The sequence below is a fragment of the Neodothiora populina genome, assembly GCF_041146345.1.
Source record: "Neodothiora populina strain CPC 39397 chromosome Unknown canker_contig_16, whole genome shotgun sequence".
Lineage (NCBI taxonomy): Eukaryota > Fungi > Ascomycota > Dothideomycetes > Dothideales > Dothioraceae > Neodothiora > Neodothiora populina.
This window is the reverse complement of record NW_027191409.1, coordinates 832,594-854,188: the sequence shown is the minus strand read 5'-3', so window position 1 is coordinate 854,188 and position 21,595 is coordinate 832,594. Positions and strand designations below refer to the sequence as shown.

The 21,595-nt window shown below is 50.5% G+C and overlaps 3 protein-coding genes across 3 annotated transcripts; all 3 read right to left on the bottom strand.

Moving 5' to 3' along the window:
- Positions 1-1,118: 1,118 nt before the first annotated feature.
- Positions 1,119-3,744, bottom strand: AAFC00_003625 (uncharacterized protein; the record flags this gene model as incomplete). The annotated part of the gene is made up of 3 exons (XM_069343127.1): positions 1,119-1,215; positions 1,277-3,558; positions 3,628-3,744. 3 exons carry the CDS (start codon positions 3,742-3,744, stop codon positions 1,119-1,121), a joined length of 2,496 nt encoding a protein of 831 aa, XP_069200941.1.
- A 5,018-nt stretch (positions 3,745-8,762) lies between these two features.
- AAFC00_003624 (uncharacterized protein) lies at positions 8,763-11,407 on the bottom strand (the record flags this gene model as incomplete). Its single annotated transcript, XM_069343126.1, has 2 exons — positions 8,763-11,253; positions 11,403-11,407. The coding sequence occupies 2 exons, from the start codon at positions 11,405-11,407 to the stop codon at positions 8,763-8,765; spliced, it is 2,496 nt and encodes an 831-aa protein (XP_069200940.1).
- A 2,192-nt stretch (positions 11,408-13,599) lies between these two features.
- Positions 13,600-16,760, bottom strand: AAFC00_003623 (uncharacterized protein; the record flags this gene model as incomplete). Its single annotated transcript, XM_069343125.1, has 2 exons — positions 13,600-16,485; positions 16,536-16,760. The coding sequence occupies 2 exons, from the start codon at positions 16,758-16,760 to the stop codon at positions 13,600-13,602; spliced, it is 3,111 nt and encodes a 1,036-aa protein (XP_069200939.1).
- Positions 16,761-21,595: the final 4,835 nt, after the last annotated feature.

Genomic DNA, 21,595 nt, shown 5'->3' with positions numbered 1-21,595 from the left:
AAGATCGCAAGGGTTTCGTAATTCCTGCAAAGATGATGGTGCCGCAGTCCAAGCTAGTGGGCGCGTTCATGAGCTCCAGGAGTGAGTAAGAGGAACGGGATACTCGTAAGCTTGGCCAGGAATCATTAGATAAATGCTCAAGCGTTGGACTGCTGAACATGAACTCTTCTCCGGCTACATCGGGCTGCGCACCAGCATCGTCGATATTGCTGTTGGTGTTCGACTTCACAGATGGTGGCTTTTCAAGACCGTCACACACAAGGTTCTGTCGCGAGGCTGGTGCGATGTGGATGGCCGGCCGCTTCGGATGGATGATAATGTTCATGGCACGAATAGCTGAACGCTTCCGCTGAGCTCGACCTCTCGCCAGTGACAATATGTCAAATCTCAGATGTTTTCTTGACCTCGTCGCTGTTGTGTCCAATGAAGACCTGCGCACAGGTTCAATATGGATGTCATCATGGTACATTGCTTTCTGTTCGCCGCTGGAGATTTGTCTCTTTTGTCGATGAGCGATCATTGATACACCCAGTTGCAGCGACTTGTGCATGGATTCTTGCGTTTTTAGCCGCCATAGCGATCGCAATCTGAGATGACTAGCGAGTTTATGCTTCACGGAGCCAAGTGCAGGTGAATGGAGAGACGCCTGCGTGGATGTAGCACCATTCACCCTTGCTGAAAGTTCTAAAGACGAATCACCACTGCTGTTTCTTGGATTAGTAGATGCATCTACTGTAGTCAGTGCTACTCCTCGCGAGAGGAAGAAGAGTGAAGACGTATTGAATATTGAGACCGGTTGCGACAACCGTTGCTAGTAGATGGACCTAAAATAATATTGTCAATCGCTTATCGGCAATGCGGGCAAAAGATGTCTAGGATTAGGGATATATAAGGTAGTGGATTCAGTTTGACAGTTGTTTATGTACATGTTTTTGGGGGTGAAAGCATCCTGCAGCCGCGGATGCTCAAATGGCAGCCACGACCGAGGACCCTCAATTCGACATCAGCGGCGTTATATACTCGGACAAAATCGTAGAACAAGGTCGGGACTCATTACAAATCGTGAGGTAATAAGAGAGAAGAAAGACGAAAGAGTGTAAGCGAGAGTGAGGATAGACCTATGCAAGTTCATCGCCTCGCATTCCATTGGTAGCGTGTCTACCATTACCGTTCTCGGTCACTCCATTTTTGTCCGCAATCCATACGGGCTCAAGTCTGTGTTTCAGCGGTCAGCGAGTTCCTGAAATATGCGTGGCATAAGCGAATATAAACTTACGGTGCGATGAGACTTGGATTGACAAAGCGCATGCCCGACTCTCGAGATTCATCGACTGTAGTGCCGTGATGAGTTTCGGAATCATAGCGCTCGTTACCATCGTCGTCAGTGTCATCAGCTCTGTTGTAATCGGATTGCTCTGCTCTTCGGATGCTTCGCAGCGCGATGAATTTCATCAGGGGTCTGTAAGTCCTGGCATAGACCACGGTGAACCAGATTGTGCCAACAAGTAATGGTATGAGTAAAGCACTTCTGATCAGTGCCTTCTTCAAAGCAAGTTGGCCTCCGACAGTGATCTGGAAGAGAATGATACCAACGATGAAGCGATCGCATATCATTACCCACGCACGTCCGGTAGAGTGCTGACGATGATCCATGGCATATAGCAACTGGTACTTGTAGACGTAACTTCCGATGAGGAAGTAGATCAGGCCAGACAGGATGACCATCCAACTCTCACGGAGGACGCTGTAGACGACACAGATGACGAAGATCAAGATGGTCTGAGGAAGATAGAATCCGTAGCTGAATGTCGGCGGCTGTACTAGTTCGGCGTAGTCTCTTGGGGTTTTCGCGCCCATCAAGCCGATCGGATAGGTAGCCACGCTTCCGAACTCAAGGAGTCGGAATGGGAACAGACCAATACCTTGAAGAATGATAAAGTTGACATAGAAAGTGAGCAATCTTTGAAGCGACTCAGCCAAGGTGTAAGCAATGAGCGTGGCATCTTTCAATGAGTCTCCAATCTTTTGCAGGTCCTGCAAGAAGTTCGACGCCGTTCCCAACACGGTGAAAACGATGAAGAAGTTGAAGAAAGTGAAGAAGAAGTTTTTGGAGATGACGGACAGCTCAACGTCTCCTTGCGATGTCATTCCCTGCAGAGTAGCGAGCCACGCGTAAAGGTATGGAACTGCCACGTTGAGCAGCGAGATGATCAAGGTCGGCAATTGGGTGGTGACAAGTGAATTCGCGGTAGGGTGCTCCTTGAGGCTCTTGGCCAGCCCAGGAAAGACCTTCTTGATGGTGTCGGTATTCAGAGCGGTGGCGATGGGAACGAGGATGAAGGACCAGAAGATGGTCAGCAGACCAATAAAAACAGTGATCGACCAGGCGCGGAACATGCGTTTGCGCCGAGTGATATAGGTATTCGGCCAGATAACATCAGCGGGAGCCGGGCTGGGGTTGGCAAGTAATTGGAGAGGAGATGGGTTCAGAACAGCCTGGGAGGCCATCTGACAAGCAGCTACCGAGTCCATGGTAACAAAAGCCAGCGGGGTCGGTTTGAAGTCCTTCTGGCGAAGATCAGTGATTTTCTCATCGACGCCTCTCAGCTTCTCTTCGTAATAGTCGATCGCATCCACGCTCTTGCTATTCCAGCCGAAGCGACCGTAGCGGAGCTTTGCCATGGGACGAGTTCTAGCGTATGGCACGGCGGCAGCTTGTGTGTCGTGAGAAAGCAATGCCGTGCGTGTCTCGTCGTGGTCGGTATCACCATCGACAGTAGGTCCGGGTGGAGAAGGCTGAGTTATTGGCAGAGACTCGAGATTGCGCTCGACAGTGCGATGACCCAGGTAGACAGTCCAAGCCTCCTCCAACTTCCGAAGCAGCACGTTACGATGCACGACAGCCTCGTCCAGTTCTTTCCAGTCTCTGCAGAGCGTGACACTCTCTACTTTGCCAATGCCCAGCTCCTCGATGAAGTCCTTGATCTTGTCTTCGGCTTGCAGGCTCTCGGGAATGCCCGATAGCCGGATCGTCCTGTCGGTGATGGTAGTCTGACTACCCAGGTACTCCTGGCGGACCTCGATGATTCTCCTGGTTTCGGCGACCAGCATGTAGAGTGCCATGATGGAGAAGAGGTAGGCAAAGACGGGGTACATCCAGAGGTAATCTGTCTCGACGTACTCTGGCACCCATGGTGCGAAGTCGTGTAGCGAGTGGAGAGAGATGTTAGTCGCATACTGCTGGACGAAGAGGGCATCGTCTTGGGTGCCGTTCTTCTTGTGGCCAGGCTTGTCATCGTCAGGATAGCTGTCGTGGACGGGCTTGATGACGGCGAGCGAGAAGAAAAGAGTGATGGACAAGAACTTGATGGCCATCTTGAAGAAGGCCAGAAAGACGTATGCATCGAGTCCCGCCGAGGCCAGGACCTGCTGGTCAGTGATCCTCCACAAAGGTACAATCCATCCGAAGAAAGTCGATGGAAGCTCTGGCAGGGCGGATGATCTGTCCGTCTGCCTCTTGCGTGCAGCGTAGAGTCCGCTCCATCTGGGACGCAGTAGCTGTTGGAAAGCTCAGTCAGCTTTTGTTCTGACTCGCCGGGTGATCAGGTACAGTCGATCAGAACTCACACAGAAGGTCAGAAAGGCGAAAACACCGAGAGCCAAAGACAGGACGATCTGTATCGTCGTCTCTCGTGTTTTGACGATATGATCGCTGTAATCATTGTAGGGGTATATTTGATCCATGATGAATGTCCATGAGCTGGTGAATCAGCAGCAAGGAAAAAACTTGACAGGAAGAGACGAAAGCAGAAAGATAGATAATTAGACCTTAGAAGATCTTCGTTTGATTCCTGTCTTAGTCTATACCTAAACAAATGCGCTGTAATAGAGCATCGACCAGCGGCGCCGTTGCTAACAGGCGTAGCGTCATTCTGCATGACGCGCCAACGAGGCTCGCCGAACCAACATACTTGTATTGCGATAGTGGCCAGCCGCTATACCAGATACGTCTCATGAATGTTCGGTGAGCAGGATTGCGCCTTGGGCATTGGGCCTTGGTCACAAGCCAACTCTTGAAAGCTGGGGAAAACAACAACATCCGTACGACACACACACACACTATCCGAGCAAGTTTTTGCCATGATCATCCCACCCCGAAGGTCATGGCAACATCGCTCGACCCTTTTTCTTGTAATCGATGTTTCTATTATCGGTTTCCTGATGTGCTGAAGATCACTAGGCGGGAGTTCTCGTAGCATGCGCTCGTCACAGAGCAGCGATGGTGAGGTTCTATCATATACCTTACCTTACGCTGGCACAGAATGCGTCGTTATGTCGCGGACTGAGAAGGGCGTTCTTTTCTGCTTGATCAGAGCGCTGAAAATCAGTATGGCTTCGATGTTCATCTGGGTAATTTCTAATCGTGTTGGAGGAGAGCTGTTGTTCAATGCTGTCATTAGACTTAGTCGTCGTTGTTACACTACTGAAGTTGAAGCTATTTCTCAGTGACTACGCGTGTCCCCTAAGAGTAAGTTGCACAGAATGAATGACAAGAGCATAAGAATATAACAACATGTAAGGTAAGGTAAGTCATCGCTGCTATGGGGAGCATATAAGATATAACGTGTTTTCAGTAAGTACGGTAGGTGCTTATTGAATGTTTGATCGAGCTCCTTCCTGTTGTTGTTACAGCTCAATGTACCTTAACCAACCACCTCATTTTACCCCTTCTACTTTATTGATCTTGCTCCTTCCACTAATCTTCTCTCTTCCTCTTCCTGTATCAAGACAAGTAAATGCGTTCTTTCCAGCGCTGCACTTCAACAAAACTGAGTCATGGCGATGTCTAAACCGTGTAGTGCCCAACTTCTTCTGCAGCACTATATGGCTACGCCGAACGAGAATGATAAAACACCGACGAAGCTTCCATCTCAAGTTCTCAGTGATGAGAATAACTCTTCACACAATAAAGCGCGACCATCTCGTTGTTCCTTCCTCGATCTGCCGGGCGAGCTTCGCAACCGCATCTACGAGGAGTTCTACGCCGGAGAGCGCACCGTGAAGATTAGACCTGAATACGAACCATCCGATTCTCATCCCCTCAAACAGAATTTACTGAATGCGTCAACTAAGAGTAAGGCTATACGATGCTTGTCCATCAAAGCCTCGCCGCGTGTTCTTGAATCAAACAGAACGCGTGATTACTTTCGAAAGCCGGGATCGACACCACTATCTCGCAGCAATGTGCTGTGGACGAGCTCATGCACAAATCTTCTGCTCAGCTGCAAATCCATTAGCGACGAAGCTGCAGACTTCTTGTACAGCAGCACCGATTTCTTCTTCGAGGATGCTGGTCGACTTTCTGCGTTCCTGGCGACGAGCAAGCCACGACACCTTCGCTGCGTAATCAAGGTCAGCCTCTTCTTCCAAGCCTATGGCATTCCCTGGCCCACAGCAGATAGCAGGTGGGAGCAGAAACATCTCTCTCGCTGGACTTCAACTTTGGAAGCTCTTGTTGAATGCATGCCGAATTTGATGACTCTGAATTTGCACATGCACTTTCCCATTGTCTATGGCTTCCTGGGTCGTGCTTTTGGCACTATGGGTAGCACACGCAAGAATGACTGGGATGCTGTTGCCGGGCCTCTTCTCGTACCACTGCCCTTGCGCCGACTGAAACATCTGCGAGATGTCTGTGTGAGGACCAGCAGTCAGCAATCCAAACTGGCCCAGGATGCTCCTCTTGCAGAAAGGCTATACAGTTCGCATTTTGAAGTGTATGGCATCTATAATCCCAGCAATCAACAGCAGACCGCTGTCTACCACAATCACAAGACGCATGCCGACAAGATACAGAGCACACTCACCAAGACAATGCACAATCTGATTCGCAAAGAAGTGGAAGTCGACCTAGACAAAGTCTTTGCCGAGCTCATGACGGCATACAAGGAGTGGTATGTATGGGCCAAAGACCCAGTTGGCAACAGTCTCAGAGCCGCGTCGATCCGTATTGCACCCCCTGCCGGGATAGTACAAGATTATCCGACCCCGTACCGTCCTCCTGTAACCAGGACTATACCACTGTTACATTGGAATATTTCCCATCGTACAACTCCTAGATCGCATTTTTCCAAACAGAAGCGCAAACAAAAGTCGAAACGCAGACGAGAGGCCGCGAGGGCTGCTGCTGCAGCCGAATCAACAAGCGGCCTGGCAGCTAAGAGCATCGAAGAACCGAAGAAAGAATCGAACGTTGATCTCTTGCGTACTTTTATGGTAGACAACACACCAATCAATGGGAACACAAGCTCCTTGTCCGCCGTTCAACCTCTGCAAGAGCTTCAAGCTGCATTTCTGGCTCAGCCGGTCGACGTTACCGACGCGTCCACTCCGGGACATCTACATGCTGAAACTAGCACTAGTACTGCGAAGCCAACTATCATGTTACCTCCACGCAGTGAGCTGATGGCCGGGCAGCCAGCGCATTGCTACCTTGTCAGGGATCCTGCAGTGGTGACTTCTTTGCCGCATAAGCCTACTAAAGTTGACTCAGAAGACAAGACTGGATTTGTGTCCCCACATGGCTTGGAAAAGGAGAATAAGAAAATTCACATCGCCGAGTCTGGAGTGACCAAACGTACCGCAGATGGCGCATTGAAGAACAAAAGCATAGTCATCAATAGCAAGAACAAGCCACAGAAGGGCACCAAACAAGTCGTCGGCCGACAAGTACTGAAAATCAACGATGCCACCACTGGATGGCATGTCTCACCTCCTCCTCGTTCTTCTTATCTCGATCCCAAGTGGCAGGGTCGCTTCGACGAGTTGGCGGGAGAAATCAAAGCAATGAAGCGTAAGGAACAAAAATCACCACCCGACTGGGCACTTTACAGGTAGATTCGCAAATCTGCCACGCCTTGCTTGTCGTTCTCTCTCTGGCCCATTCTCTGGCCCAAGAAGAGCAAAAGAGGAGCGAAGACTGGTGTGTGGCTAGCAGGGGGAGCCACAAAAGGTGTCTCAAACATCTTAATTCTGTGCTCTGCACGACCGACTAATGATTGTTCTCTGATTCTCTACTCTGTTTCTGCTTTTCTCGATTATGAATGTTCTTTGTTTCTTCTCTCGTGCGGTCTTGTTTCTCATCATTCTCCACTCTGGTGTTTTACTCTCCACTCTGCTTTTCCGAACAACAGGAACCAAGGCTAAAGAAAAAGGGGACAAAAAGTCACGACACTTTTTATTCTGTTCAGTTCTGCGACTGCTTTCTGTTCTCAAAAAAGTCATCGTTACGACCACTTGGATCTCCACTGTTGAAACCTTACTAGAGAGGGAGACAGCAGCTACGAAGAATTACGTTCCTAGGATCCCATAGTCTCTGCTGCTGCTGCTGCTGCTTCTCTCTTTCTCTCCTTCTCTTCTTTTCCTCATCTGCAGATAGGACAACTAGGCTCTATAAATCGAGCATTGCAATCAAAAACCCAAAACCCAAAAAATAAAGTGCCTCATGTGATCTCGTTAGATTGTGTCCTTTTTACCTTTTTCTCTTCTCTTCTCTTCTCTTCTCTTCTCATGAATATACTCAATCGAATTGGCTCCCTATCAGCCCGCTTATGACCTCGGAAATAAGCAAACAAAGGAGACACATAGCTGAAAGTCTTCGCAAGCCAGTGGTGTATACGGCTTCGCAACATACCATAAGTGCACTACGAATGGTGCAGAGGTGAAGTAGAGTGTAGACACACGACACGCAACATTTCATGGATCTAAATATATCACCTAACTATGCTATATCACAAAGACTACCATAGAGAGGAGAGACAGAACCGAGGAGAGGAGAAAAGCCAATAGCTGTATCGATCCATTCATCATTCTTGCATTCATTGAATAAAAACCACACGCGATGAAAGAGGAAAGACAAATCAAGACAATACACATGACGCAGGTAAAGAGCTCGAGGTATAAAACAATCAAATAGATTCGCAAAATCATCATCATTCCGTCCCATCTCGACTCGTCATCGCAAGTCCTCCTTGCTTCTCTTCCCTCCTTCGCTCCATCTTCTAAGCTATAAATATTTCGCATCCATCAATCAATCAGTCCAATCACATCACATCAGTCATTATTCATCTCAAGAAAAGGAAAAAGAAGAAAACTCCCTTTCTCCTTTCCTTCGCCACCGCTAGAGAAAGGAAAACGACAGTAAGCAGCAAAATCGCAACAAAATCGCAACGCAAGAACAAGCAGCAGAGAGGTTAAAGTGCAGAGACATGATCAGAAAAGGACAAATAAAAAAAGGAAGACTTTCTAACCCTCTTTTTCCACCTTTAATTTTGACAGTCAGTGACAAACAGGGGGGAAAATGTCGAGGACGGCAATAAAAAGCCTCCGCAGAGGAGAGAAAAACTCCAAAGAAGTGAAAATATAGCAAACATGAATCATTGATTGTTTTGAGGTTTTGAGGGGGGGGGGGTGTTTATTGGCATGTCTTCCCTCGTGATTTCCTCTTTCTTTTTTCTTCCGATTGTTTCGTTTGAGGCATGATAAAACCCGCGATTCATTCGCGGGAGCAAAACTTCATGACGCTCGTCTGGGCAATTGAGTAGTGGTATATTCGGATGGCGTCTGCGGTAACTTCGAGGAGTGCGCGTGGAGTCTGTCAAGCAGCGAGTAACTTGCGTGAGGCAAGAAACTCCGTTCTCCTCGACAGCAGAACACGCCTGCACTCTTCTGCCTTCGAAGAGTAGCAGATCGGATGTCTTTCTTTACATGACTGCGCAAGCGACTGGAGGATTCTCCGCAGATTTGCCTTGAGCGACAGACTTCACGTTGTGACGTTCCACAACGACAAAGTGGTCCTCATCAGTGTGCTCGCTTTTTCTTCTTACGATCATGCTGATGTTGGCAGGCTTTGCTCCGCCGCTGTGGCTCATTCTGCGTGTACCAGCAGACACACCACCATTAGTACCACTAATCTGGCGATGATGACTAGGCACCATAGCCATACCATTGTTAATCCCAGGTTTTTCACCGTCTTTTCCCGAAGACGCTCGGGCTCTCGGCGCACCAGCACTTTGGGCTATCCATGCCTTCAAGAAGCCACCACTCTGCTGAGGCGGTTTTTTCTTGGGCTTTTTCTCTTTTTCGACTTGCACTATTGGATCCCCATCACCCCCAATAACGATTGGAGGCGGCGGTGGGACTGCCCCGTGTTGTCGTGAAACACTCTTCGTTCGGCTCGGGTCCTTCTTGGACGACTTGGGCTTCTTTCCAACATCTATCATCATTTCTGGTGGGAAGGCGCCTGGTAACACGGGATCTGGTTCAGGCTCAGGCCAGAGCTCCATCCTGATGGTCCACCCGGCCTCGATGACCAATTCCCAGACCGCCGGCAACAAGATGTTGCCCTCGGGACCGAGGATGTCGTAGCGACCGTCCATGACGTTCTGTCCAATCCCATCGACATGGGCGAACATCTGTTCAATGAGCGTCTTCATTCCCTTCCAAGTTTTGGCAAAGCGCCAGGGGACCTCGAATTTGCGGCCCAAAGCATCGAAGAAGGTCACATTGGGTTGCGCATCGTCGGGCGCTGGCGCGATCTTTGCCAGACTCTCCTCTGCCGCCTTCGCTTTTGCAGTTGCTGCTTCTTCGGCAGCCTTGAGCTCTGCCAACTTCTTCGCATGTTCTTCCTCAGCTGCTTTCGCTTTTGCTATAGCTTCTTCTTCGGCAGCCTTAGCCTTTTCCTCGGCAGCCTTCGCTTTCGCAGTAGCCTCCTCTTCGGCGGCTTTGGCCTTCGCAGCGGCCTCCTTCTCAGCAGCTTCTCTCGCTGCAGATGCCGCCGCTGCTAATTCAGCATCTCTTGCCGCCTTTTCCTCTGCGACTTTCCTTTCAGCTTCAATCTTGTCCAATTCTTCCTTTCTCGCCTTTGCCGCATCATCCTGGAACTTCTGCAGCAGTGCCGCAATTTTTGCTGACTCGGCTTCTATGGCATCCTTTTTCTTCTGCTCGGCAGCCGCTGCTTCGGCTTCCTCTTTCAACTTTGCGTCGATGGCGGCTTGCTTTTTGTTCTCGTACTCGGCCATAAGCGCGATCAGGCGCTCGGCTTGATCTTCCTTGGGTGGCTCAGGAGCAGGAGGCGGGGCCGGTGTTGGATTTGCGGGTGATTTTGACTTGGCGCTACGAGGCTCGGGAGTGCTGGCTTGAGACTTCTCCCGCAACTGTAGCTCGTGCAGGTATTGAGCGATAAGCTGTGGATCTGCGCCTTGTGGATAGCCATGATATTGCGCAGGAGGCTGATAATACGGGGCGACTGCTTGCTCCATGCCAGGATATGCCGGTCCAGCATAACTTTGGGGTCGTGATTGCGGACGAGGTCGAGCCAAATGGGGAGGTGGGAATTGCATCGGTGGAGCGTGTTGAGAGTGAGCCGAGGGGGGAGATGGCCTGTCATAAGGGGGAAAGTATTCTCCTGCAGCTGAAGCAGTCGCCGTCACGGGGGAGAATGGGTTGTTCATCGATGGCCCAGGAGCAAAGGGGTTGGAAGACTGAGGAGGATACGCGCCGCCGCCATATTGGCTCATAGATTCATGTCGCATCATTGGGACGAGAGCAGCGTCATAGGGTGGGTGCATGGGGCGTACATGAGGATCATAGCCAGACAAAACAGTTGGAGGATAATTGGACGGCGGTGGGACATGATGAGGGTGAAATGGCGAGGCAGGATGAGGTGCAGCTGGGTGGAGTTGATAATCGTAAGGACCGCCTCCACCCTGGTAAGAGTCGTACGACTCCACGCTGGAAGATCCACTGCCACTTGAGGGCAGTCGTTCGCGAGGATCTCGCGCAAAGCGGTATGACCTCTCGTCTCTAGTGTCGGTGTGTCGACGACTTCGTCTCCCCGAATGCTCACTGCCCGAGGCTGACCGTGAGGAGTGGTGCTGATGGTCGTCGTCCCGGATGGTTGACAGTCTGTGAGATGACTTGCGACGCGATGAGGTCGGACGAGTCTCTCGTTTTTGCAGAGGTCTACCAAGGGGCCTGCTCGAAATACTACCGTTGGAAGATCTTTGGTAACGGGCAGTTACTGAGTCCGAAGGCCGGATATCATCAACAACTTGCCAATCTTCAACCGACAGGCTCCCACTGCTGCTGGTGGACGTAGGTGATTGAGTGTCGTCGTAGGATAGATCGTCGTCTTCGTCCTCAATGAAAGCAGCGCGAGCGGAGCCTGTCGAATGACTTGCAGACCGTCTTGTCCTACGGATCATTGAATCAGTCAGATCCTTTGTCGCATCTAGAACTAATGCAGTGTGCCACACAGACTCGACTGAGTAAACATGTGGGAGTGAGGGGTTTAACCCTTTCGGCTGGATAAATAAGAGAGAAAATAGAGAAGCAGGACTTACGACATAAATCAGAATGCTAAAGACTGATACGTCTTGGTCGCAAATGCACGACCCAGGAGCAGCGCGGAAAAGTTCGCTGCTCAGAAGGGTGCGCAGAGAAGCGGTGCGGCAACGAAGTAAACACAAGCAGCTAAATCCGTTTGTTTTGCAACTAGGATAAGCTGTGAACCTTATCGCCGTTAAGCTTGCGCTTCAGACTGTGAACGTCGTGGGGTTGTTGTTGATGGTTTTCCTTGTAAACAGTGTCGCGAATTCTCAAGGGGTGTGGGTGGATGTGGAGGATCGATGATGGAATAGAGAAAGCTGACGACGTAGACGACGTAGACGGCGAAAAGACAACGACAGAACTTAGGTCCAGGGGGATGACCGTAATTGGTTGATGTTGTGCAATGAACACCGACTGCAAGAGGGATTGCCGGATTGAAGCGCTACAGCAATCGCTTGGCCGTTTGTTTTCGCTTACTTATGCTTACTAGAGCGACGACTGGGTAGAAGAAGACGACCCCCTGATTAGTCTAGATGACGAACCCTGGCCGTGATCGTGCTCGCTGCTCTTCCGACAACAAGCAAGTCCTAAGGAGGATATCAAGATAAAAAATTACGGGGGACGATAACGGTACCCCGCTAATATGTCATCAGCGTAAGAGGCAATAGAATTGTTGCCCTGTCGTTTGCCGATAGCAACGCGGTGGATGTATAAGATACGCTGTGGGATGATGCAAGGGCGTGCAAACAACAACTGCGGATTGCCAGTCGATTTGTCGCGACGGGCCTTCAGTGCTTGAAGGAATATTCCAGCGAATGGGCGGAGACCACGTCGATCGAAGTCTTTTGTGCAAAGAGACGCGAGAGGAAAAGGGAGACAGCTATAAAATGCTGCGGGGGCGACTATTCCTCACAACAGTGCTGTAGTGCTGCAGGCAGCGGTCGATCGATCAACGGACTATCCGCTTCCAGAACCGAACAATTGCCTAGAGCCTATCTGCAAAAGGAGATCAACTCTGGAGGAAGAAGTCGGAGTCACTGACGCTAGACATCTGACCGTCAGTCGCTAAGATCAAGGCTAGAAGGAACGTTCTCATGTATTGCTGCCCGAATGTGCTATAATATGCAACCCTGCGCGCAGCCATTGCACCCAATGACTGTGTCGCTGGTAACATGATTGTATGACACAAATAGTAGTATCGAGTACAAGCTCGAAGACGTTCGTAAAGCCAGCTCTGCTCTGTGACCTTGTTCTTGGATGAAGACGGAAATATACACGTACGTGACGGTCGCTGTATCAACCTCTCTGTGGCACCTTTGATTCCTCCCCTGCCAACCAAGCTTCGGGAAGATGCTTCGCTTGATCGAGTGATATGTGACCCTCTGCTAGATCATGTACCAGACAGTCTGGTCTGCTAAAGTATTCAAGGCCTTCTTCGAGGCCGGCGCCGCAATCGTAATGTGCTCGAACTATGTGGGAGTCTGTGAGGCAACATTGGGGGTCGGGTGTGAAGTACAGGCCAGATAATCTGATATTCCTGTTTCTGCCGTGTCACTAAAGCGACATTTCAAGATACGACTGGAATGGGAAGTAACGTTGTTTGTCTGCAATTGAATCTTGGTATTCTGTGCGAATTACAGCTTTGATCCTTGACCGGTCTTGACGCAATTTATCTATTCTTCTTGTTATCTTTGCCTTTGCTGCCCGACACAGTCCGCGTGTCCCACTACCCCTTGGGCTCCAACATGTTCCTAGTCTAAAATTCTCTTGATGTACGTGATTCCAAGAGCCGCCGCGCGACCAGATGGCGCGGGCGCGAAGCGACCCGGTTGCAGGAAATCTCCAATCAGCCTGATGGGTCAAGACGACATCGTCCCCATGGGATTTGCAGCAGCCCTGTATAAGACGAGTCGGGCATCAAGTCCAGTTCTTCATGACCCACAAGATAGTCGCGAGAATCTTCAGGTACCATCATCTGTAACGACAATCATGACTCTGCTGTTCATACGCGGACCTTTTCGGGAACCACCGGCGAGTTATATGACAATCCCACGTGTAGGTGGCCCCCTGCTTTATGCGTTCCAATATACACGCATGCTGCTTCCAATACTGCAGCAACAGAGGGGAAGTGTCGTGCTGTTGCAGTGCCGGTGTTACAGAAATAAAAACATCAATACATTGACGTGAGTCATCCTCATCTCGTCCAATCAATTACATATACGTATTCCATGCCTCGCCTTGCGGCTGTCCGACTCCCATGAGCTCGACGACGATAACGTTGCCTAGCGTGCTGATGGTCCACAGCGCAATGAGTCCCCATCCGAGCTTCTTACTCATTGTCCATTTGTTCAATGGTACCGCAATGGCCAGCACTAACAACGTAAAGACCAATGTAACCCCGCTGATCATAAGCGTAGTGCCCACTTCGATATTGTAGCTGCGGTACTCAATGTTCTTGCCAGGGTGTTTTTTGTGCCTGTGCTGAGCGCCACGGATAAGAATATAGGAGCCAGACAGCCCTATACCCAGTAAGATGTTCAACATCGGTCCACCAAAGCATGCACTCAAAGCCATGACGGGGAATCCGAGCTTCGCGACAGTGATGTCAGCGACAAGATCTCCAAGTGAATTGCCGACCGCGAAGATGGTAAGACCCATGACAGCGTGGGACATGTTCAGAATAACGGCGAGCGCTTTGAGCACCGCTACCACTTGCGAGGCAATGGTTGAAATCCAGCCGATGGCCACGACAAACCCAGCAAGCGACAGTATCGTCTCGTATGGCTTTGGACGATGGTACGGGGTGGTCGTCAGTAGCAAGACTACAAGCAGAAGGGTGGACACCAGAAGGGACACACAGATTGGCTTGATAAGAGGCCGATAGGGTGAAGGTAAGTCAAGATATTGCGTGTAGATCACCACGACCATAAATAGAGGCGCAAGGTACATCTGAGTAATGGTAAGCCATCGGTTCCAAGGCTGAGGTCCCATAGGCGTAGCGGCGATAGAGTGAGACTCCGCTTGTACGGTATTTATATCGTGGTACGTGCGTTCAATATTTGCAGCAACAGCAGCGCTGCCGTGGCCCGGTGCTTCTGCTTGCGACGGTGTCTCTTCTGTCACTACAGGGCTGTCCAAGGTAAGATTGCTCTTCGTAACTTCCAGCGGAGGCACGTCGCTGTACGGCTCGAAGGTGTGATTCGGCTCTATTGGGGTTTTCGCGATCGGCTCATCTTCGCGCTCGATATCAACGACTGGCAGCGTGATTGTGAGGAAGAAGATACTAGGCGCGGCAACCACAGCTAATATTCTCTCCCACCAAGACTTCGCACACCAGTGCTGGAAGGTTGGGAATAACCGATACAAGAGCACCTCCGGAGGTGGCAGAACGTTATAGGGCCACCAACGCACACGTTTCTGCTGATGCCCATCATCGCTAAATGGCAAACAGGGATGCGACTCGGCAGAAATACTCGGAGGGCCCAGGTAGATACTTGCTGGCCGACTCCCCGGGTGCTGAAATATGTCCGTGTAAGCTGGGAACGGGGACATAGGGGCCGATCCTGGTGGTGATACGCCATCACTGGGGATCTTGAGTCTTGTCAATTGAGGAGGTGACTGGCGAGGGCTCAGTGAAGCAGGTGATCTCGAGGGCGAGATATCGGGCGTGGATGGAGCCGTATCACCAGGCGGAGCGAGCAGATTGAAAGAGGGTTGAGCACCATCTTGCTTGCGCCAAAAGCTGGGCTCTGAAGGCGAGGCAGCTTCGGATATCACGACGTCGGGCGTCTCTGCAATACTCTCGAGTGGTAAGCTGTGGACAGACGAGGGAGGCCTTAGTAGTCCATTGTCGTCCTTGGTGACATCAAGCAGATTACGATTCTTCAGCCCATGGCTGTCCATCAGACCAGGGTCATGTTTGAGTCCAAGCGCATCATTTGCAGAGACTGCTCGTGATCGACCGAAGGTAGTGGTACGCACCTCCGGAGTCGGTCGCTCAAACAGAGGAGATTCATCGCCGCGTGGGGGTGATAGGTAATAAGCAGGTCGGCTTTCGGGATCGGAGGTAGTAGAGATGTTGTCGGCATGTAAGCGAGGGGCATGGTCGTCAGAGTATGGTTGAGCATCCATTGGTATGACTTGATGGGACCTTGACTTCTGTAAAGACGCGACCAGAGCGCGATACTCCAGGGCTCCAACCAAACTTGGTCGGATGGGAGTGAGTGTGTTACGTCGTTGGCCTGGTGCTGGTCTGTTGAGGTGCATGTTGCTCTGCAGATTTGCCATGATCCGGTCCCTTTCTTCGTCATCCTCGACATCCTCAAAGTCGTCCAAAGCCTGTGCTCGTTCCAGGAGCGAGAAGTTCTCGGTGGATGGGCCGCGAGACAGGGATGGGCGGCTTCCTCCTTCCTCATCAGGCTCGTCGCGATACTCTTCTTGCTCTTCATCGGTGACATGCAAGATATATTGTCCTCTAGCTGCGCTTATTCTGTCTTGTCGTCTCTTCCTGCGAGTGAACCACCAATGCCACACAACGACAGTGATGACGTACAAGACGTAATAGCCCACCATAGCAAGGCACTCCCACACGTGTAGTTTGCCATCCCACATGCAGAACAGACTGAAGATGGCAGCGATGGCGAAGAAAATAATGTCTCGCATGTAAGCCTTTTTCGCAACCTTGAATGGCCGCACGACACCCATGGATCCAGCCACCACGGCTGCAATGAAACAAGCAGCACCGAATAATTCTCCAATGGCTAGACTGCTGCTGTCGGTGGTAAAGGCGGCAAATGTAGAAAAGACGTCGGGGCTTCCGTTTCCGAAGGCAAGGAAAGTCACTCCTGCGAGACTCTCGCTCATGCCGAGAATAGCAGCAATGGTGCTGAGATTGATGCAGAAGAAATCGCTAGCAGCAATACCGATGGTGCTGAAGAGCAGGCCCAGCCATGACACAAGAATGATGAATGCCACCGGCTTTGCCTTGGAGAGGCTACAATAGAAGAGAGCCAGGTACGAGTAGAAGCCTGCGTCCTCATCGGGGCAATGTTTTGCTATATATGCACATTGATCCTTTGAATGGCGCACCATGCGGCACTGTGGTCTGTTAGTAGTACACCATGGTGCGGCTCAACACATATACATACCTCTTCATCGGTAGAAGCGAAAGGTCCAGCATCTCTCTTGGCCAATGCGTTGCGATACGTGACTTCCTGCCTTCGATCGTAATTGAAGCCGGCATAGCTGAAGAGTGCAAAAGCGCAGAATATGAGTATCGTCAGACAGAAAGCGTCTGAAGAGCGATATTTTCTCCTGCGACGATGCGCAGGGAGCTGAGCGCGAGACAGCGGATTATGTGAGATCACGGTCATTGCATGTCGCGGGGGACGGATGATAAGAATGCGAAGCGGCTACAACGATAGTCGATGCATAAGGTATAGGATAGGAAACAGTGAGAGCACTTGTATAGATATCAGCCAATTCGTCTTCCCATGCTGTGTATGTACGTTGTCTCTTTTAAGTAAACAGGGATGGCGAAGATAGGGTAGGAAATAAGGAACTGTTAAGACTCCAACACAGCCAGACTTGGCGATCAAGCAGATAGCAGGATTCACGATTGTTTCTGACCTACTTTGCGTGTAATTCTGGCGCGGAGGTATGCCGTCCCGCCGTGTCACTACCGATGGAGTGACGTCTGAAACTGATCTGATGAGAGTGGTGACGTCTGATTGGCTGAACACCATATGTCCGGATAGAGTTGGTCTCGAGAGACAAATCGACAATGATAAGCTAGGCGCGTTTTTGTGGAGATTATTTGCGCCACGACTCTAACTCACATGTGCCTCTCTTGTGACACAGCCACAATCCGCAAAGACCACGCAACGTACAGTCAGGTACGACGTGTACAGCACATGATGTTGTAGTCCTACTGTACCTTACCTAACACTTGCTTCTCTTGGCATATTCTGGCCACCACTGTATATCACCTCAATTAATTAGATACTATACTAATAGGGTGGCCAGTAGGTAGTCAGGTCCAAGCAGATTGGGCATGTGGCATAATTTACTCTTCTCTTCCTACATATCCCACGGACGACTACAAAACATATACTAGCTCGGATGGCATAAGTTAACTAAGATCATTTCGAAAAGTAAGCTACGCGACCTCTGATTAGCTAGAATCGAGGCTATGATGAACTCAAAGCAGATGCCAGTGTTGCCTAAAGCAGGATACAACTTGGATTCTGATAGCCGATGGCCAAGCAAAAGAAAAGTGTCCGTGAGCTCTGTCTTGACATGATACAAATGATTGACGATTCGATCGTATCTTGCCACTGTTCAGAAAGTTCTGATTGCAAAGCCTCCATGCGCAGAACTAGGTGTATGTCATCTAGACGATGTAGTTCATGCCGTGCCACAGTTCAGCATGTCATGATTGCAACGCCTCCATGCACAGAACTATGCGTATGCCACTTCCATCTTCTTCTTCACAGGACATGAAGTCATGATCCATTCTCGTTCAGCCGTGTCCATGTGCCGTTCATCTTCTGTAGCAAGCACAAGCAGTCCAGGGATCACCCTTAGCGCAGTCCTTACAGGTCACAGTCCTGCAGCGCCCATGCTTGCAACGACCAGCGCAGTCCGGACACACATCGCGGCGGCAATGGCCACAGGTTAGCATCCTAGGGAAGACGTCGAACACACCTGGAGCGTGAGACTGCAGATCGACTACCATCGATTGTGTGGTTTCGAGTCCATCTCTTTTGTCGTCAGTGTACGCGCCATCGAGGACGCGCATGCCTTCTTTGAGCAAACAGCACTCGGTTTTGCATATGGCACATCGCCCTTCGTGATTTGCGCATGACAATTTGCGGGTGTCCCATTTGAATATGTGGCTGGGGTGGCAGCGATGATCGTCTGGACGACGGGGCTCGAGCTTGGGCAAGCCATATTTGGCGCGGTAGATGTCGGAACCTGGGACGATCCTAGGTGGTGGCCTGACGCCGTATGCTTCGAAATCGTAAAGTGCGCCTGGTGCCGTAGGTGCAGGTGGAGGTATAGGCGTAGGTGAAGGTGTAGGTGAAGTTGGGGATGTGGTCGTAAGCGCAAGTGCAGAAGCAGGGTTTTGACGGGCGAGAGATGTCAAAGGCGTAAAAGCATCAACGTCCAAAGTTGGAGGACGAGGAGGTCGTGTGGGCGTCTGCTTTGCCTCTGGATTGTTCTCAGGCGCGGCCTTTGCTTTGTCACGGTCACCTGAACGTCTGAGGAAGCCAAAGTTCCTGAATGATGACTTTGGTTTGACGGCCTTTTCTTCCCTCTGTTTCTCTTTTCTCCTTGCTTGACCCAGGTGTCAAGGTATATTTGGAGGGACGTTTGCTGAGTATGCTTGATTTAGTAGAGCTGCTTGGAGTGCTTTGTTGAGGTGGTGAGGACGTGTCTTTCACCATCGTGGTTGGAGACTGGATGTTGAACCGAGATGGCTTCTGCATGAATTTGTGCTCCTGGCTAGGTCCCTTCAACATCGCCTCAGCAGTATAAAGAGGACTGATATGAGCATCAGTTGCAATGGCAGGATGGTGTAATGTTGATTCGAACCTCTGACCCTGCAAGTGTTGCTCATAGAATCGAGGACGAGAGGGATGAATACCAGCTTCAGGAGGACTTGCGGCGATGTTCCACTTCCTCTGCTTGTGTATGTCGTCAAGTGGTTGGTCATCAGCAGCTGTGGTCACAGGCTGCTTCCCAAGCAACTTGGCCGAGCGTCCTGGTGGATAGGGGAAGACGTAAGTTTTCCCACCCTCTATTTCCCGATGCGCCATTCCCTTAGGTTTGCTTGACGTATCAGAAGTACGAGTGTTTTCCTACAAACGAACGACTTCATCAATATCAGGCTTTGGAGTTGGCGATGTTGCTGGAACAGGTGACTCTTTGTCAGGGGTGTCTTTGGAGATAGAAGTGAAATTGATGTCCTTGATGTTGGGATCATTGTTCAAAGCTTCGCCTGTCAGCAGGGCCATAGACTTTGCATAGTTTTGCCGGCGGATCTGGTATTCTTGGTCGGTTTCACCAGGCTTACGGGGTGTCAGATTATCATTCTGCTCAGGAGATGTGCCTTCAGGACGATCTGCTTGTTTCTGCGGATGGAGCATTTTTTTGTCCTTGTCGATCTTTGCTTTCTGCTGGAAGTACTGTGCAAGGTCGTGGTTGAAATCGTCAGTCACATAGTCATCACCCTCGAATATTCTATGATTGCCACTTTGGTTTTTCTTCTGATCAGGTCCTTGATTTTGCTTCTCAACGTCGCTTCGGAGCCTTTTGGGTTCTAAGTGCACTTTGTGGTCTGTCCTGATCTTGAAGTTTGGTATGCTTGGTGGTGGACGTGCAGGTGGAAGAGGTGGGGTGTTGTGGATTACACTATTATTTCCACTTGAGCTCTGCAGTGAAAGTGGAGTAGCAGTACGCGTAGACGCAGGTGTACGCGTAGATGCAGGTGAGATGATTTGGCGCCTTGGAGTGTGGGGTTGAACTGCAAGTGAACTAGACGACTGCCAGTTTCTCGATTGGGGAGAGCCGTGATGAGAGACGTAAGGTTGACGATTCAGGACAGGATCGGTAACCGCACGATTGCTAGGATTTGGTATTCCAAAGCGATCCCTGTGAGAAGACATTGGCGCTGCACTTTCTCTCTGGTCCGAAATTGTTAGAAGAGATGTCGCCGAGACCGAAGTAGAAGGAGTCGTTGCCGAGACCGAAGTGAGAGAACCCTTCGCCGAGACAGCAGCTAAGGGCTGTGGTGTAGAGATGTGAATGTCTTGCGACCCAGCACTAAGAACATCACGAGGATTTGGCGAGACACCTAGGGCGAGGGGGCTCTGCGCAGGAACAGAAGCGAAGCGGCCTGGTGTAGAAAAGTGAACGCCCCCTGTTATATAATTAGCCCCGAGATCGTAAAATACGCTGAAAGCAGAGGGGCTCTGCGCAGCAGCAAAAGCGAAATGGCATTTCGAGTGAATATCAAAGTTTCGCAATAATGAGCCTATGATGAGAACGCGAGAGTCTTGCAGTAAGCTCAAGCGACAGGGCTCTGCGCAGAGAAAAAAGCGAGGGGGGACGGCGTAAGGCTAGAGGCGAAGGGGGGCCTCGCAGAAAGCAGAGTGCCTTGTGATTTTTGATAGGGAAGCGAGACGCTAGCGAGAGACCAAAAGCGAAGAGGCTAGTCATAATAAAGATCAGACAACATACCAGATCGTTCAGTGCTGGGTCTACTTAAAGACGCCGTAGTCGCCGGCGTATTAATATACGTCACGTCGCTGGTCGTCTTTATATCTGATCGAACTTCTCTTGCGACCCCAGTGTCCATAAGCCCAGTTATGGCACCTGCCGGTTTATCCAACCGTCTTGCCACCCCAGGTGGCAGTTTAGGCACTGGCGGTGCCTCTTCGAGCTCTTTGTCTCGCATTCTGGAAGAAGACCTACGCTTGCGTAGGGCACAAACGAGCTCGGTGGCTCGGGCTTTGATGTTCTGGGAGTAATTAGTATCAATATTGATGAGACTTTATAGAAATAAGACTGCAGAGATGTTTCTGCGATTGACTCGAGTGAAGAGGCTGGGAATTCACTCTCCGCCCATCGAACGATGCATAGAGCAAGTCAAGGGTTGAACCGCTCGACCACTCTACTCATCCGCTTAGACCCAGGACTGAGACAGGAGTGTAAAATGCTCCGCTGTTTCGAAAAGCACATTTGGTCTTCTGACACAAGCGCTGGCGAGCCTGGTCGTGCGCCTCGCACAGTCGAGCCCGAGGAAGCGACGTAGATATAGAGAACTCCGTGGCTCTGAAGACCAGAGTTGTTCATCTGTGACATCCGCAGGCGTGCGAAACGACGGTGATAGTGGATGTGATCGGGAGGAGATCTGTCGTGACGAGGGGCAGCTGGTCTTACCTTTGGTTTCTTCACTTCTTCCCCATCCGAAGATGAGGAAGAGAAATGACTGCGTAGCACAGGGGCTCTCTCCCCTGTTGAAGCCATGGTTGAAGGAAAGGAAGGAGATGGACACTTTGGAAATGCATCATGTATGTGGCCGAACGCACTTCACATACCTCACCTGCTCCAAGTGAAGGTGAGCATGCATTCGCTCCACCCACCTTTCTCCGCGTCTTCCTACACGTCAATGAAGATTAGGCTCGCACGGGTGCACACAAAT